General features: G+C 45.3%; 1 protein-coding gene across 4 annotated transcripts in view; it reads left to right on the top strand.

Annotated features, from left to right (window-relative positions):
* CadN (neural cadherin) overlaps nt 1-15,626 on the top strand; it is a 269,492-nt gene that overhangs the window by 55,038 nt on the left and 198,828 nt on the right. For all 4 annotated transcript variants that reach the window (XM_077647253.1, XM_077647251.1, XM_077647254.1 and 1 more), the window contains exons 12-15: nt 132-322; nt 5,932-6,121; nt 11,174-11,356; nt 12,507-12,693. In XM_077647253.1, coding sequence (XP_077503379.1) covers nt 132-322; nt 5,932-6,121; nt 11,174-11,356; nt 12,507-12,693 — 751 coding nt within the window. The remainder of the gene's footprint in view (nt 1-131; nt 323-5,931; nt 6,122-11,173; nt 11,357-12,506; nt 12,694-15,626) is intronic.

The raw sequence follows: 15,626 nt of genomic DNA on the forward strand, positions 1-15,626 counted from the left end.
TTGTCATAGTGAGCTGATTTTGATGTTATTTTGCAGAAAGGGACTGAAAATTGCTCAATGGGAAAGTTATGCCAGTAATCCTGTTGACATGGTGTGGCTAGTTTCCAAGCTGCCTTGCTCTTTTCTTTCAGCGTGACCAGTATCAGCTGCGAGCCATAGCGCTGGACAAAGGTGTTCCCCAGCATCAGGCAACGGTGGAAGTGATCATTGATGTTGTTGACAGAGCCAATAATCCACCGATATGGGACCAACCTGTGTATGGTCCAATATTTATCAAGGAGAACCTTGAAGTGGGCACTCGTGTCATTGCTATCAAAGCCAGGTGAGTGTTTTTGGACATCGTAGGTGGAGTGATTGAGTTGTGAAAATGGATTTCAGTACTGCTGCTTGAATAGTGAAATTGTTGAATAAAAATTGGATGCAAATAATAAGAAAAAATGCCTTCGAGTATTGATTATCTTTTCAGTACCAAAGAGAAGGTCGGAAAAAGACAAGTAGGCAATTTTTTTTTTTTTTCAATTAGTGTGTGGCCTTTGCAACCGCAAAAATTAAATCCAGACTGACTCACTGCCATACAAAAAAAAAGTTAACGAATATGTACAAATTCTGCCTTGCAGAAAAGAGCCCTCTGTGCAGTTGCAGATGTGTCATTCTTGGAGCATACAGCACCAGGTCTCTCATTTTCTCTGCAGAAAACAATTTCCTTATACCTTGAATTTGGCGTATAATGGCCTTAGTTGCCTATGTGCCATAAAACACAGCACACGGCAAGTTCCGTTAGTTCTGACGATGTATATCTTTTTCCTCTGTATTTTGCCTGTTTATTTTTCTTATCACAAATAATCAAGCTACTTTTCAAATTTGTGTTTAAATGTATCATACGTCACTGCTGATGGGTTACTGTAGCTCAGTTAAGCTGCAGTGAATCGGCTTTTTCTTCAGTCACCCATTTTCGCTGTAACTTATGTGCGGAAATAAAATTAATTTATCGCACAAACAGTGAAAAGCTTGTAATGCGCATGCAGTTTCGACATGCTTGAGGAACGCAGTTGTAAACAAGAGGAACACACATTGGCAGTGGAATGGCAAGACTGCTTCTAAAAGGAAAAAGAAATGACGAGCGATCTGCCTTTCTGTGACTGAAAGCGGTGCATAGATGAGTTCAGACGGCTGGCGAATATGTGGCCGATAGCTGCTATCATCATGGGCTGGTGGCAAAGCTCCTAGGTGGAAACTACACGGCCTTATGATTTTTTTTGCCTAATGACAGGGGCCCTTATGTCATTGTCACTCCTACCATTATGTGCACTTATTGGAATGCGGATGATAGTCCACTGTCCCCAATCAGCGTCCAGTCATATATCCCCAATGCCACAAGAGACAGAAGCAAGACCCAAGATTCACATTATTTATCTTCATCATACAATAACTCTCCTTGACAGCCGTTCCAATGGCTTCGGCTCTAACTGTACCAATAGTTTTTATAGTTTTCTAATTTTTTCTTTTCTGCTATGAAGAATTCTTTGTACTATTTATTTTCCTACTTCGTATTGGATTAAGCCCGGTGTAGTTAGTGGCACAGGCTGGGATGCTTCATTTTTTAATTCTTTTTCTTAGTCTCACTTTAGTATTAGTCCAGTGTGTGACAGGCGGGATGGTTACTTTCCTGCACATCACACTGACCAAAGCGAGATGAGGGAAGCTCATGCTGGAAGAGCTGTGAAGTTGACAGGACGAGTGCTGTCGGTTTAGGAATTAGGTATATAACACGTTATGGTAGGATCGAACAACAAAACCACGTGCTTTCACGTTGTGATTGTTCCGAGCTGGTGGTCAGTCATCTTGTTCTCATCACATGTGATATGTGGGAAAGCCCACTTGTCGAATTTTGCGTGAGGTCCAAGCCTATCAGTGTTCCAGTGTGACCTGTCCTTGCAGTAACGATGGAGAAGAAAGTGAAGAGGATGCCTTTGCACTGTACCTGACACTTTAAACTCTATTTTTGGATAATTCGCTCAGATGTTTTGGTTTTGCCAGTACAGTAGAATCTCGTTACAACGAACTTCACGGGACCGCCGAATTTAATTCGTTATTTTGAAATATCGTACTGAAAAACCATTATTTTCATGTCAGTAATGCATCACAATAACTAAAATTGCGTGCCTTTGCAACAGATTTACGTGTTGGTAAGTAAATAATAAACGATAACTACAATTTATTGTTTGAAGAAGTCTGTTATCTTCTTCTGGCGAGTAGACGACAAGCGCTGCAGGACGAACGCCTCCACATCCTCGACCTTCCTGTGCGCGTCATAGAGGACATCTTTGCAGCTCCCAAGGAATGATCAGGTCTTCTCTAGAAAGACTAGGACATCCGAGCGGGAAACAATCTCTTCCTCTTCGTGCGCTGATCCAGTGTCGGCATCGTCTTTGTCGCTGCTACATTCTTCTTGCTCACGCACTTGATTCACGATGTCTTCGGTGGTGAGCTCCACGGATGTAGCCGCCGCGCTGTCGCTGTCCACACAATTCGAAAGTCGCTGTCCACATAAGTCTCTGTCCACGGTAGTTGCCCAGCCGCAGACGTTTTCTTGATGGAGCCAGCTGCGACTCTCGATGTAGTTTTATGGTCTTGTCCCGATCTTTGAGCAATGTTGACGGTGTGATGTCAAGCTCCCTGCACAAGTCCACTTGCTTTTTTCCAGCATTCAGCTGCGACAGAATGTCCGCTTTTTCTTTAAAAAAACTGGCGTCGCTTCTATTTAACGCGGGGGCCAGGAGAACTCATTGTCAGGAAAGCTAATGGACAACACAATCACAGCGCCGATAACTTTGCAGATCCTACCGTTTGCTGTCAGTGTGGTGACACTGCGCTGAATAGGCTTACGACTATCCGCACTATGCGACCACACGCTGGATGATGGATAATGGCCTTACCCTTTGTATCGGGCGGCGGCTTGCGCCGCCTAGCCTATATTCATTCAACGCGGCACTCACGTTGATGCCGATGCTGCTGGGGCTGTATCCATTGCAACGGGTTTCCCAGCGCATAGCTGCTGCTTCGGATGATGATGATAGGCGTCAGCTTCAGGGATTTGGTACGAAACTTTGACGGAACTTCGTAATAACGAAGCATCTTGCGATGATTTTGAGATTAAATTACATACGTTATTCTGAAATATTCGGTAGTCTGAAAATATAGGCATTTTGGCGGGGATTTAAAAAAAATTGTAAATCTGAATTTCGTTGATCTGATGTTCGTAGTAACGAGATTTTACTGTAGTTGTATTTATGAAAGTCAACGTGGTATTCGATCGCTGCCGAAAATAAGAAAATTGTCAAATATCAGTTTGTCGTATCTAATATGAACTGAATAACAAACATACCTATTCGTTTCGTGTCTGAAATTTTGAAAATTCTCACACTACTTGGTTTTTGCCGTGTAGTCTGTTTTGTTAAAAATTACCTGGCATCCTTACCTGACTTTCCATGTCATTACCATGTCCTGTCTCTGTGCTGTGTCATGTGAGTTACATAGAAAGCTTACTTTTATTGTTTTCGTCTGTGTTGCATTGGTGCTGCAGAGTAAAAAAGTGCAAACATAGTGGTTTGCTTTCTTTTTTTTTTTGAAAATGAATGCTTATACCGTGCTTGGCACGTGTGAAGCAGTGGAGTTTATGTTCTATGAAGACCTTGGTGCTTTTAGACTATTGAGAACCATGGTTCTGTGTTCAGTCTGAACCTCTTTTGCTGGTTTTAGTTTTGTGTATGGGGTTGAACATCCCAAAGCAGTCCATGCTATGAGGGATGGCTTAGTGCAGGGCTGTGAGTAATTTCGACCACCTGGGTTTCTTTTAACGTGTACTGACCAGTGTTGGCGGTAACGCGTTACAAGTAACGGCGTTACTTTTTTCGGTAACTTAGCAATGTACTCGTTACCATTTCGGCACTGTAACGGGTAACATACTCGCGTTAACATTTTTCGGTAACGTGAGGTGTCACGTTACTAGTTACTTTTTGTTCTAGTTGTCCCCCACTCTGCCGCCTTTTTTTTGCAAAAAAAAAAAGCACAGAGCACCTAGTCATGCTGCAAATAAACAAATAGGCTCTCTTGGCGTCCCTTGTTGCGGCTCGCATGCATGCCAGAAAACACCTGCACTTGACAACGCACCCCACTAAAAAAGAAAGACAGAATAGCTATAAACCACGAAACATGTGCACGAACACGCATCCTCACACTTGCCTTCACCTACCTTCTCTTCCGAACCATTCACACACACAACTCTACAGAAGGGAAGCATGCCGAGCATTTTGGAAAATCACATTTTTCAGAATTACTGTAAATTTGTTGAGAGTTCAGCGATGCTTTCTTTGCGAAGTTAGAGCTGATGATGAAGTGTCATTTAGTGCTTTATTTCACATTCATAAAATGGCTTCACCATGTGCCACAGGGTTAGAATCCATCACATGTAACTGTACAGGCAACTTTAGGCCACTAGAACATTGCTAAGCTTCTGCACATTTCTGCAAAGTATTCTCGTTAAATCGGGGTTTTGCGTTAAATTGGTTGTTTGGGCTAGAAGTTTCATGTGAAATATCAGTTCTATAGAATTGATATCTTGAGTTCTTAAGGCGAAGAGGCACTAATTAAAATTTATGGCTATGAAGTAACGGCAAAGTAACGTGCGCTACTTTTTTTCGGTAATGGTAACAGTAACGCGCTACCTTTTTTTGTAGGTAACGTAGGGCGATAACGCGTTCCTTTTTTCTTAGCGTATCGAGTAACGCATCTAGTTACTTTTTTTCGGTAATGCCTACAACATTGGTACTGACATAGCACAGCACATAGGCCTCTAGCATTTCACCTCCATCAAAATGCGACCGTCACGGCCAGGGTTGAACTCGCGTCTTTTGGGACAGCAGCCGAGCACCATAACTACCGAGCCACCGTGGCGGCTCTCTTGCAGGATTATGAATAAGGAAAGTATATCCACAACTTTTGGGAAAGCCTCTGTTCTGCACTTAACACTTTAAGGCGTTGTGTACATAACTGTGTTGATTGGAAGCTCTTAGCTTTTGGCATAAGTTAAACAGCGCGAGTGAAGGTTCCCGAAGGCGAAACAAAGAAGGGACAGGAAAGAGTGGTGAATTGACAACTGATTTTTATTGAGCGAAATGCGCACAATATATAGGAAGGCAGTGGCAGAGGAAATAAGATGCAGTCAATGCCACATTGTGTGATAAAAGACGTAACAGGGTGATACAGCTAAAAGACGATGAAATTCCAACAGGGATGGTAAAGAATGATAATGTACACTGCAGCCTTTTCTCAGTGTGCTCCAGCTAGTACTCATTTCTTTGCCTCAGGTGAATTTAGCTTCCTTGTTCTTGAAATTACCACTATTTTTTTTGCAGTCAGCACGTCTTTGCCATTTTGTTTTGTGCCGACAGATTTTTCTCCACTAATTTTTTTCTCCTAAATTTCATGTGCATCTTCGGAGTACAAAATGGTTCCACATTTCTTAGTGTGTTGATTTTGTAAATCCGGGTGTTGTAATACTACAGTTTCCAATTAATTTCACAGTTAAAAATTAATTGTTTTTTTTTTCATTGGAAAGCTAACGAATTGGCTTTATTGAGGCCCGACTATGCTATTTAGGCTAAAATATCTTTGTTTTAATTCGAAATGATAAATTGTGCCTGAAAGGGTTAAAAGTGTATTGAATATATTTTGACATACTATAGTGAATGTACTAGTAGTCAATGCTTGAACTATGCGTAGCTTACTGTACTTGGATCAGTACTGGCCAGTAAATCTCTAGAAGCACCTGCAGCTTGTTTGTATATATTTTTATTTGGCTGGGCCTCTTCTACTGCATTACGCTGTTTCTTTAGTGGCTTTAGAAGCAAACCCATTGATATTTAATTTCAGATCCGGAATCCCACAGAATCCTGATGTGTTCTACACGTTGATGAAAGGAAGTACAGAGCAGACCAACAAGAAGGACACTTTCTACTTGAATCAAAAGCTTGAGAATCGCCAAACAGTGGCAGAGCTGGTGGTCAATTATCCTCTGGACTATGAACGTATCCAGCAGTACAACCTTACTGTTCGTGTCGAGGTAGGTGTATTCCTATTGTGTATGAGTTTTGAGATGTGATCATTTAGGATCACCTTTTTTTTTTGTGCTTTCTCGTTGCAGTGCATTGGGTTCTAATTTAAGCTGCATTCTTCTATGCTTGCATGCTCATTTGAGCTTTTGTGGATGCTTTTGGTGTACGCTGTTTTTGTATGTTACTTACTAGGATTCAAAGCAGAGATTGCTATGTAGTTTCAAAAACATTTTTAATTTCCACGACCATGACAACTCAATTACTGTTGAGCCCACTCATAACGGGGCACTTACAATGAACGTTATGAAGACTGTATGGCAGCCTCGATGCACATTAGGGGTCTTATACCAAGCCTCAGGTTGAATGAGCGTCTGCGGACACAGGACCCAGTTACAGTAAACACATAGGCACCACAAACTCGTATACAAGGTCAATTTGCACAGCTGTGGCTCTTATCAGGCATCTACATCAAAACCTAGACAACTTTTGCTTTTCAGTAGGGGCCTGCAATATTTAAATTTTTGAATGCAAATCGGATATGAATATGAAGAAAAAATCCCTTTGAGTATCAAATAGAGTACTTGTTCAAAATTTTAAAAGAAATTCAGAAAATGATATACAGTAGAGAACAAAGACATGATATTTCAGTTTTTCAAATTTAACTCTTTTTATGGCACTAAACTCTGCATGCGAAATTGGTGAGATGACAGTGTCAGAAATTTTACACAATAAATAAGCAGTGTTTATCATCATTTAAGAGACAATTTGTTCGCACAGCAATTTGTGGAACTCCCTTCTGAGCCGTGTGAAGGTGTTGGCGATTTTGTTTGTTTATTACAAACTGAGGCAACAATTTCATGAATGCTTTTCCACAATCACCTGATGCATAAGTACAGTGCACTCCACTTATAACGATACTGAGAAAATGAGAAAACCGGAAAGTCCGATGGTTATAACAGATTGTTGTTTATCGAGTCCTGCAAAAAACAAGCAAAAAGAAAACACCCATGTATTCCCCCATGCATGTAGTTATTACTGTGTGCATGTAGCCACTGCCACTGGTGCTCCTGTCTAGGGGGCACAGCGTCTTGGCGCTTGCCAAGTTCGCTTGCCAAGTTGGCCCAGAGAGCCACCCACACCCCCTCCCCCCTCTGGAGCTCCTGTCCTCATGTCAAACGATAAACACCCCACGATGTTATCGGTGCACAGCATCTTGGCGCGCTGCCAAGGGCTGCACTGCTGACAGGGCGAAACGCGGGCGCACGCTAGAGGAGCGAACGCTTTAAAAAAAAAAAATTCAAACATCTGGGGCGGAAACTAGGTTTGTGTGAGACAGAATTGCGCGGCAGCCTCCAAGCAAGCTGCTCCCTCCAGCAATTGTGACAACGATAGCCCTTGGTTCCCAAGGCTGTAGGCAACATTCCCTCATGGATTTCGCCACGCCAGTCCGTTTGCAGAGCTTGTATGTCATTCGCTTCAAAGTATTTTACACTCGACGACCGATTTTTCGGTCGTTTTCTTTCGGACCCTCTAGGGACCGCGAAAACGACCGAAAAATCTGGCGGTCCGGAAAATCAAATTTTACCGAAAAAATCACGAACTTATTGCCAATATGCTGGAGGAAGGTACACACATTCTAAAGCTCCGCATGATTAAATTTCGCCGCGCGACACGTGCACAGACGACGGGCGGCGACCGCTTTCACGAGTTGGCCTGGCTGTGCTACCCCCGGCATGTCGCCGATGAACGCACGGATTGGGACAAAGTCTAGAGGGGAGAGCGCACACGCCGCTGCGGGAACAGCGCTGCGCCCGCAGTACGGTGGGCCCGGTACGAGAACGCGAGGATGGCGAAACAATAAGCACCGAGAAACGACCGACGCAAGCACTCCGTCTTGGCCTTCTTCGTCATTAGGCCTAGCGACTAGAGCCAAAATCGGCATCGTATTCGGCGTGCGCTCTGCGGTGGCTTGCGTAAATGAGCGGCGTCTCGCCTGTCATCGAAATGCCAGTTGTTTACGGTTTTACAATAGAAAAGTCGGGGTTGCGGTGGTGCGTACGCTGACCTCGCCTTGAAATGCACCACCATTTCCTCTCGCGCTCGCCGTCTCCGTGAAGCCGTACGCCTCCCACGCTGCTACCTCTTCCCCTATTCAGGACGAGAGACTCGGCACAGACGAGTTCCGCGAACTCCGACTAATGTTCAAGTTCGTGTGGTGGAACACATTCAAGAACAGTACGAATTAGGAAACCACGCGGGCGCAATGTGCCGACTCGCGCAGAATTCCATCGGAAGTTAAAAGCCTCCCTTTAAGGTTGAATTTCGTTTTGTTTGATCAAGTTTTCGGTACCTCCTGCAGTTTGAATGAATGAGGTTTCACTGTACACATTACCGTATTTAGTCGCGTAATGAACCCACTCCCATAATGAACCTTCCCCCCCACCCCTCACATGTTGGCCAGAATTTACTTTTTTTTATTTTCCAGCCTAGTGAGTTCCTCGGTTTTCAGACCTTGGCAGCGCGCCAAGGTGCTGCCTGCCGCCATCATCACCACTTGTTTATCTTTTGAGGAGAGCTCCAGCCAGAGGGGTGGAGGAAGCGAGGTAGGGGGGGGGGGGGGGTCGAGCGCGCGCTGCGCAGCGCGGACCTTGGCAGCCCAAGCTGCTGCCCGCTGCCGATAACATCATTTGTTTTTTTTTTTATATATATTTTGAGGAGAGCTGCTGCGGAGGGGTGGGAGGAGAAGGGGGCGGGGGCGGCGTGCTCGGCGAACTTGGCAGAGCGCCCAGACGTTGTGCACTCAAAGCTGAAGCTTAAACATTCCCATTAGACACTCGTCACTGTCCTGTTGTTAACCTGGCAGTAGAAAAAACGCGCGCCTGACCTTCAGGGCCGGTGTTCAGCAGGTTCGCGTTATCTCGCCGCTATTAACCAGCGCCGCCGGCTAGCACAAAACTGCCCCATCGCGTCAATGTGAACGATGCTAAACACTAGCAGCACAAACGCGTCTGACCGCGTGCGTTTGTTGATGACTAGAGGGACCTAGGAAGATATATGAAATCTCGACCCCTTCCAAAAAATCTTTTGGAAACTTTTTTTTCCCTGGTAATGAAGCCTCCCCCAAACTGATGTCTGCTTTCCTGGAAAAAAAAGAGGGTTCATTACCCGAGTAAATACGGTATATGGCGGCTTGGATAGTGGTGGCGAGTGCGAACGAGGTCCGAAAAATAAAGCTCTCAGTTGCGATGCGTCCGAAATTTCAGGCACTCTTATACATTGGCTCTATGGGCCATGTCGTGGTGCCACGAAAAAGTCTGAATGATCAAGCATGTCCGAAAAATCGGGCACCCGAATTTTCGGTCGTCTACTGCATTTTTATCAAACTTTTGGATTTGGTGGTAAACACCGTCCGGGCAGCCAGAGTGCTGTCGTCGTATCCGTCATTGCGCCGACAACTGTACCGTTAATACTTTTTTTTTTAACATAGGGGAAATGGGAGAGTTGATAATTCTAAAGAATTTGATTGTTATTACTGATATATTGTTATATCTGGTATCCTATAAGTAGATTACTCTTTACTTCACATGCAAGCCATTTCCAGCAATCAGTGCTTAATCATCAAAGCATGGTGTTCAGGAAGTTGTCGGTGAACATCTAGTCCACGTTTGTACACTTTTGAAGCAGCTTATCGACATTCTGCTCCTTTTTTGTTCCTGGGTTGATGCACGATGCTTACCCAAATGTATCCATTTGAAATAATCTCACTAGCGCCTTGGCCACTCCAAAAGGTCCGCTGTCCTTTTCTTCATCCAATTTTTCACAACTGTAGAAGAGTGCTCCGGGTCGCAGGTTTGTTAAAAACTATATCTCAATCCCAGATTCTTGCTTCCCTATAGAAACACAACTGTTTCAAAAATGCCGTGATCAACTTCTTCGCTCATGGTACCTTGAATTCAGTCTGAGACAAACTCCATGAGCGGAGAATCGTCCCCATTCCATTACGTTCCTGCCTCCATAGTTTAACAGAGGAAGTTGATATTGAAGTCCATATAAATTGTTTGGGCAACATATACCATGAAATCCCATCATTCTCGCTCAACAAGAACTTCGATTCGGCTAATTAAATCACTCTTTTCCATTTGTGACCTGGCCACAACAGGTGTTCGTTTATCTACATCATCCTGGAAACTCAACTGTTGTCTGTACTGCAGCAGTGGCCTAGTGGTCTGAGCACCCGCCTTGCATGCGGGAGGTGCGGGGTTCGTTCCCCAGTGCCGCCGGGTACCCACCAGTGGTACAATGAGTACAAGCTTTCCGCTGGTCTGGTGCTCTGCTTATTTAGGGTGAAATGCTTGGGAAATGGATCTTTGACCCCACCTTGAGTAAAAAGAAAAACCTTGTGCCATGGCACTCTTTGGCGGCAGATACCCTTCCATCATAAGATATCATTATCATCTTGTCACAGTCTGGTGTAATCACCAGGTAGTACGAAATAATGCTTTAAACCCTCTACACCACCGATGATTTTTCACATTTCTACAAAATTCTGCAAATAAGCTTTCCTGTACCTTGAGCTTGGCGCATGATGGCCTGGGTTGCCTATGTGCCATAAAACCCAACACAAACACAAAAATCTTGTCACAGGTGTGCAGGGTTTGATCTGGGCTCCTGTTGTTTAGTTCAGCACATTGCACATGACGTCTCACAGCCCATGGAGTTGCAGTGAGCTCCCACCGTGCCCGAGTGGGAGCTCACTGCTCCCACTCAGGCACGATGAAATGAGCATGTTCTTCGTACAAATTGAAATCTGTGTTTGCATTTATTTTGTTTCAGCTCATAACATCTGATGCAGCTTTGTATGCAGTTTTGTGAGGTGTGGATCTGTACACGCATTTTTCCAGGATTTGTGTTGGTTGTCAGTCTGGCTGCATTACTTTATGCCTTTTGTTTTGTCTTGTCAGCACTTCCATTTTGATGGTTTTGTTCGGAGTTGTGTAGTTACGAACAGATGTCCGTACTCAGTACTCATGATGATGCTTCTTTTTTTTTCCCTATACCAGAACAACGGCATCCAGCAGTTGGCATCAGAGGCAACTGTCTACATAGTCCTTGAGGACGTCAATGATGAGATCCCTCTTTTCATAGAGCGGGAGCAAGAAACAGTCCTGGAAGGTTTACCACCAGGCACCAAAGTGACTCAGGTCCAGGCTGTTGACAAAGACGGCACTTACCCGAATAACAAGGTGTGAACTCCAGCTGTGCTTTCATGTTGTGTGGCATGCTTGAATCATTTGAGTATTTAGACACTGTGTGATGGTACTTCTCACACTACGCGATGGTACTTCTCGTGGTACGCACTTCTCGTTCTCGTCCACATCGAATTTCTTGCCCGCTGCACGCTTGCCGCATTTGAGAGCAAATTCACAGCCATGTAGCTATTATAATAAGTGCTTGCCCATCGGGCTAAAATTGCAACGCTCTGCGACAGCACATAAAAGCCATAACTACAGCACACTGCCACGCTTGCACAATTTCCGTGCCTTTGACAGCCACAAAAAGCAGGAGCTGGTGATACTGAAGCATATATGGATAGCGGGACCTTGTGGAGGAAAACATTGACAACGATGATGACCCGTGGCCTTGGGTGCCATATGTGGGTGGCACCTGGAAGCTCCTGTGCGGGCGCCTTTTGAAGGCTATCCCCCTGTGAGTCATGGAAAGTTTGGGTGTGGCCCTTACATGGATTTTTTAAAAACGTTTTTTCCATGAGGTAAACAGGGTGCGGCTCGTACAGGGCTAAGGCCCGTGTGATATTCAGGCATGAAGACACTCCCTGTCAGTTACATTTCTAAGAAGTCTTGTTTGCATTGGGAAATATTCATGGACTGGCTCTGCAAGCTCATCAGAAAATTCACAGCACAGAACATTATTGTCCTGTGTTTGTGAATAATTGTTTGGCTCATTGTGACGTCCATGGACTGAAGGCGATCTGCTTGGCATTTTTACCATAAACACAACTGTTGGGGTTCATTATGTGGATCTTGGGAGTGATTCAATGACGAAACATGGAAACAGTATGGTTAGTCATTGTGTGTGCAATAAGCTTGTGCTTTTTATGTGGATAAAATGCATTATGTTCAATGGGTGCGGAGTCGTGGATTTGACTTTGCTACTCTTAAAACGAAACAAAACTTAACGAGATTTTACTGTGTATCTAGTATCGACTGTATACCTATTAGTCTGTTGTTGCCCATTCTATCTTCTAGAGTAAGGCCAGGAAGTTCTTGTCAATGCAAGCACTTGGTCACGGCTCTTGCAAAGCATTTGATGACAGTTGTGCTGGTGAACTAATACTGCAACTAAGGGTGAATGCGGGACTTTGTTTTGTTTCAGGTTTATTATGCCATAGAATCTCGAGACCATGGTGACAAGTACTTCTCCATTGATCGTGAGACTGGAGACATCTACACCAAGGTTGAGTTTGACAGAGAAGAGAAGATGGCCTACGCAATCCTGGTTCGGGCAGAGGATGGTGCTCCATCGGCACGGCCCCACATGACAGACAACCGGCCCAACTCAGGTATGTGCCTGCCGGGTCCTTGGCATGTTTTCCAGTGTACTTGTAGGTAAGCGCTGGATTACCTTCCACTGCAGCAGAGCGCCAGCACTATAGACAGTATGTGAAAATAGTGCAGAGACTGTGACATTGCTTTATCTCTTCGAGGCAGTTCTACATCTCTCAAGTGCCTCATATTTCAGGTTTGAAAGAACAGAGCTTGCATTACTGAAGGGTCAGACCCAAACAGGATTTGTTTTTGCTAATAAACAGGCGTGGTTGAACACACATGCTTCTGAGGAGTAGTAATTTTGTGCATCATGGTACACACCAAAAGCACACCAAAGCTGTTAGCTGTCATGTGCAGTGTGGCTTTTAGCTCCCATAACTAAAGAGCAATGATAGGTCTTTCCAAGCAATTACTTGCTGTGGTGGCTCAGTAGCTGTGGTGTTTGGCTGCTGAACCCAAAGTTTCTTAATTGAGTACTGGTCATGGGGGTTGTATTTTGGTGGTGGTGATTTGGAAAAATACTTGTGTGCTGTGCGACGTTGGTGCATGTTGGTGATCCCCATGCCCTTCCAATTAGTTGTTATAGTTGCATGAAAGATAAGAGAAAAGAATTCGAGCACTTATCCTGCCATAAGGGAAGGGATAAAGGAGGGAGTGAAAGAAGAAAGGAAGAAAGAGGTGCCATAGTGGAGTGCTTTGGAATAATTTAGACCATCTGGGATCTGTAACATGCACTGACATCGCACAGCACACGAGCGCCTTAGCGTTTTGCCTCCATCGAAACGCAGCCGCCGCAATCGCGTTCGAACCCGGGAATTCTGGATCAGTAGCCGAGCGCCCTAACCACTGAGCCACCGCGGCGGGTGATCGTGATCGTTTACGCCCATGTGCTTTGCATTTCCGGAAGGCCTTCGACAGTGAAGTGCGCGTGGATAAGCAGGCCGGACGAACACCACTTCACGCTGACGGACGTGGGTCGCTTGCGTGGCGCGCCACTCTGAACTGTTGATCATTTGAGCGCCAGACCTTCGGAGGATCCTGATGTTAACTCAGAATCACGTGGTGTTTGCCAGTAAACTGATGTTTTGCTTTTTGCAGTTAATTCGTGCCAGTCATCGGGCACACGTCCTATCATGCATACTTTTAATGAATTATGTATTTGAAGGATTTGCCGGGACTGCACTAATTCGTCATAAAACTGTGTGTCTCAGCATAAAAGGGACGCATAATCGGGCCTTTGTAGTCTGAAAAACTTTGCGGAAAAATACCCGTCCCGTGTAAGCGCTGCACCCCTTCGAAACCACAGAGAATGGGGCCCTTACACAAGTATATGCGGTAATTCATGGAAACTTTATTGTACCACATAGTCTGATGCTAAATCTGGCACCTAGTTGCAGAAACCGTATTTACACGAATGTCACGCGACCACGATTGTAACGGGGGGGTCGACTTTTTGGGTGTGCGACAGAAAACCGAAAGAACCCGAATGTGACGCGAGGAACCGACATCGCACAGTTCTGAGGGTCAAAGACAACTTTTTTTAAATACAAGCCAAACAGGCATTCCTATACACCCTCATCCTCGTGGCAGTTGTCGCCGTCTATGTCACCATCACAGCTTGACTCTTCTCTGTCACTAGCTGCCTCCCACAGCAGGTCGTCCTCGCTTCCGTCTAGAGCATTTGAAATTGAGCATTTCTTAAAGGGACTATGCAACGAGTAAAAAGTCACTTGTAAATGTTTTCAATGCTTGGAAATGATGCTAAGAAGCATTCACACCAAGTATGAGACTTCAGAACTGAGCCGGCAATTTATTATGAACTTTTAAAAACCGTGTTTTTTAAAATTCGCGGGCCGATTGGTGGGCTCGTAGTGACCGATTTTGGAACTAAAATCGTGGAAGAAAGACGTCACACTACCAATGACGTCGCCAGGCCACCACACGCTCTCATTTGCTGGAGCCACGGCAGCCACGACGTCACAGACACACTTCCGGTAGCCATGAAAATCGTCTGCTCGTGCCGCCGCGCGACCTTCTCGGGCAAGCGCGAGCCAGGGCATTGCCTTCGCGCATATGGTTTCAATCTTCCTCTGCCGCCTCCTTCTGTCGGGAGTTCCGGAGCCACTCGCACGGCTCTTCGTGCGCACGCAGAGGGCTAGATGCCCATCGCAGCCATAAAAGCGAGCAGTCGCACCTCGAGGTCCGGGTTTATTACTGCTAAATACCACAGATGACAAGCAAAGAAACCCGACGCGCGCCACAATCCAGGAAGGCGAAGAGACCGGAGAGATGCCGCTACGCCGCCGACGCTGCTGCTGGGGGGGGGGGGGGGGGGGGGGGGGGCTAGGAGCGACAACCGGAAGTTGCAAAATAAACGTCAGCGGATGACGTATTCATGGGCGGGGCCCAGTCCCAGACCTGTTTTTTTTATTTTTGTCTGGTGCTCCTCGTGTCAGAGTTGAGGGGGGAGAGGAGGAGCGTAATATTTAATCGTCTATATCTTCGCTGTTGTTGATGCTAGCTCAAAAATTCTTGCACTGGGGTGACGAGTGATCGAATGCCTATCTCTCGTCTGCTTTACGTAATCTCAATTAATTTATTGCATAGTCCCTTTAAATGCGCAGTAGCCCAAATCATGAGCAGCCCATACCAGGCTGCTGAAACCCAGTGGGCAACGGTAGACGCGCTTGGGCATTTCAGCCTACCTGCAGGTGTTGTTGTTGATCCGCTTTCAATCCACTCCCAGTATAATTGTCGCAAGCGATCCTTGAAGGGCTTGTTCATGCAAACGTCCAGAGGCTGGAGAATGGAGGTTATGCCACCCGGTATAACAACGTGATGTGTTAGGTCACGCTGTAGCTTTTGTTTGACGCTAGGTGTCAGGTGACCTCGGAAAGAGTCCAGAATCAATATTGCTTCCGGATGCAGCAATGCACCTGGCCTTCGG

The sequence above is a fragment of the Amblyomma americanum genome, chromosome 1, assembly GCF_052857255.1.
Source record: "Amblyomma americanum isolate KBUSLIRL-KWMA chromosome 1, ASM5285725v1, whole genome shotgun sequence".
Classification (NCBI taxonomy): domain Eukaryota; kingdom Metazoa; phylum Arthropoda; class Arachnida; order Ixodida; family Ixodidae; genus Amblyomma; species Amblyomma americanum.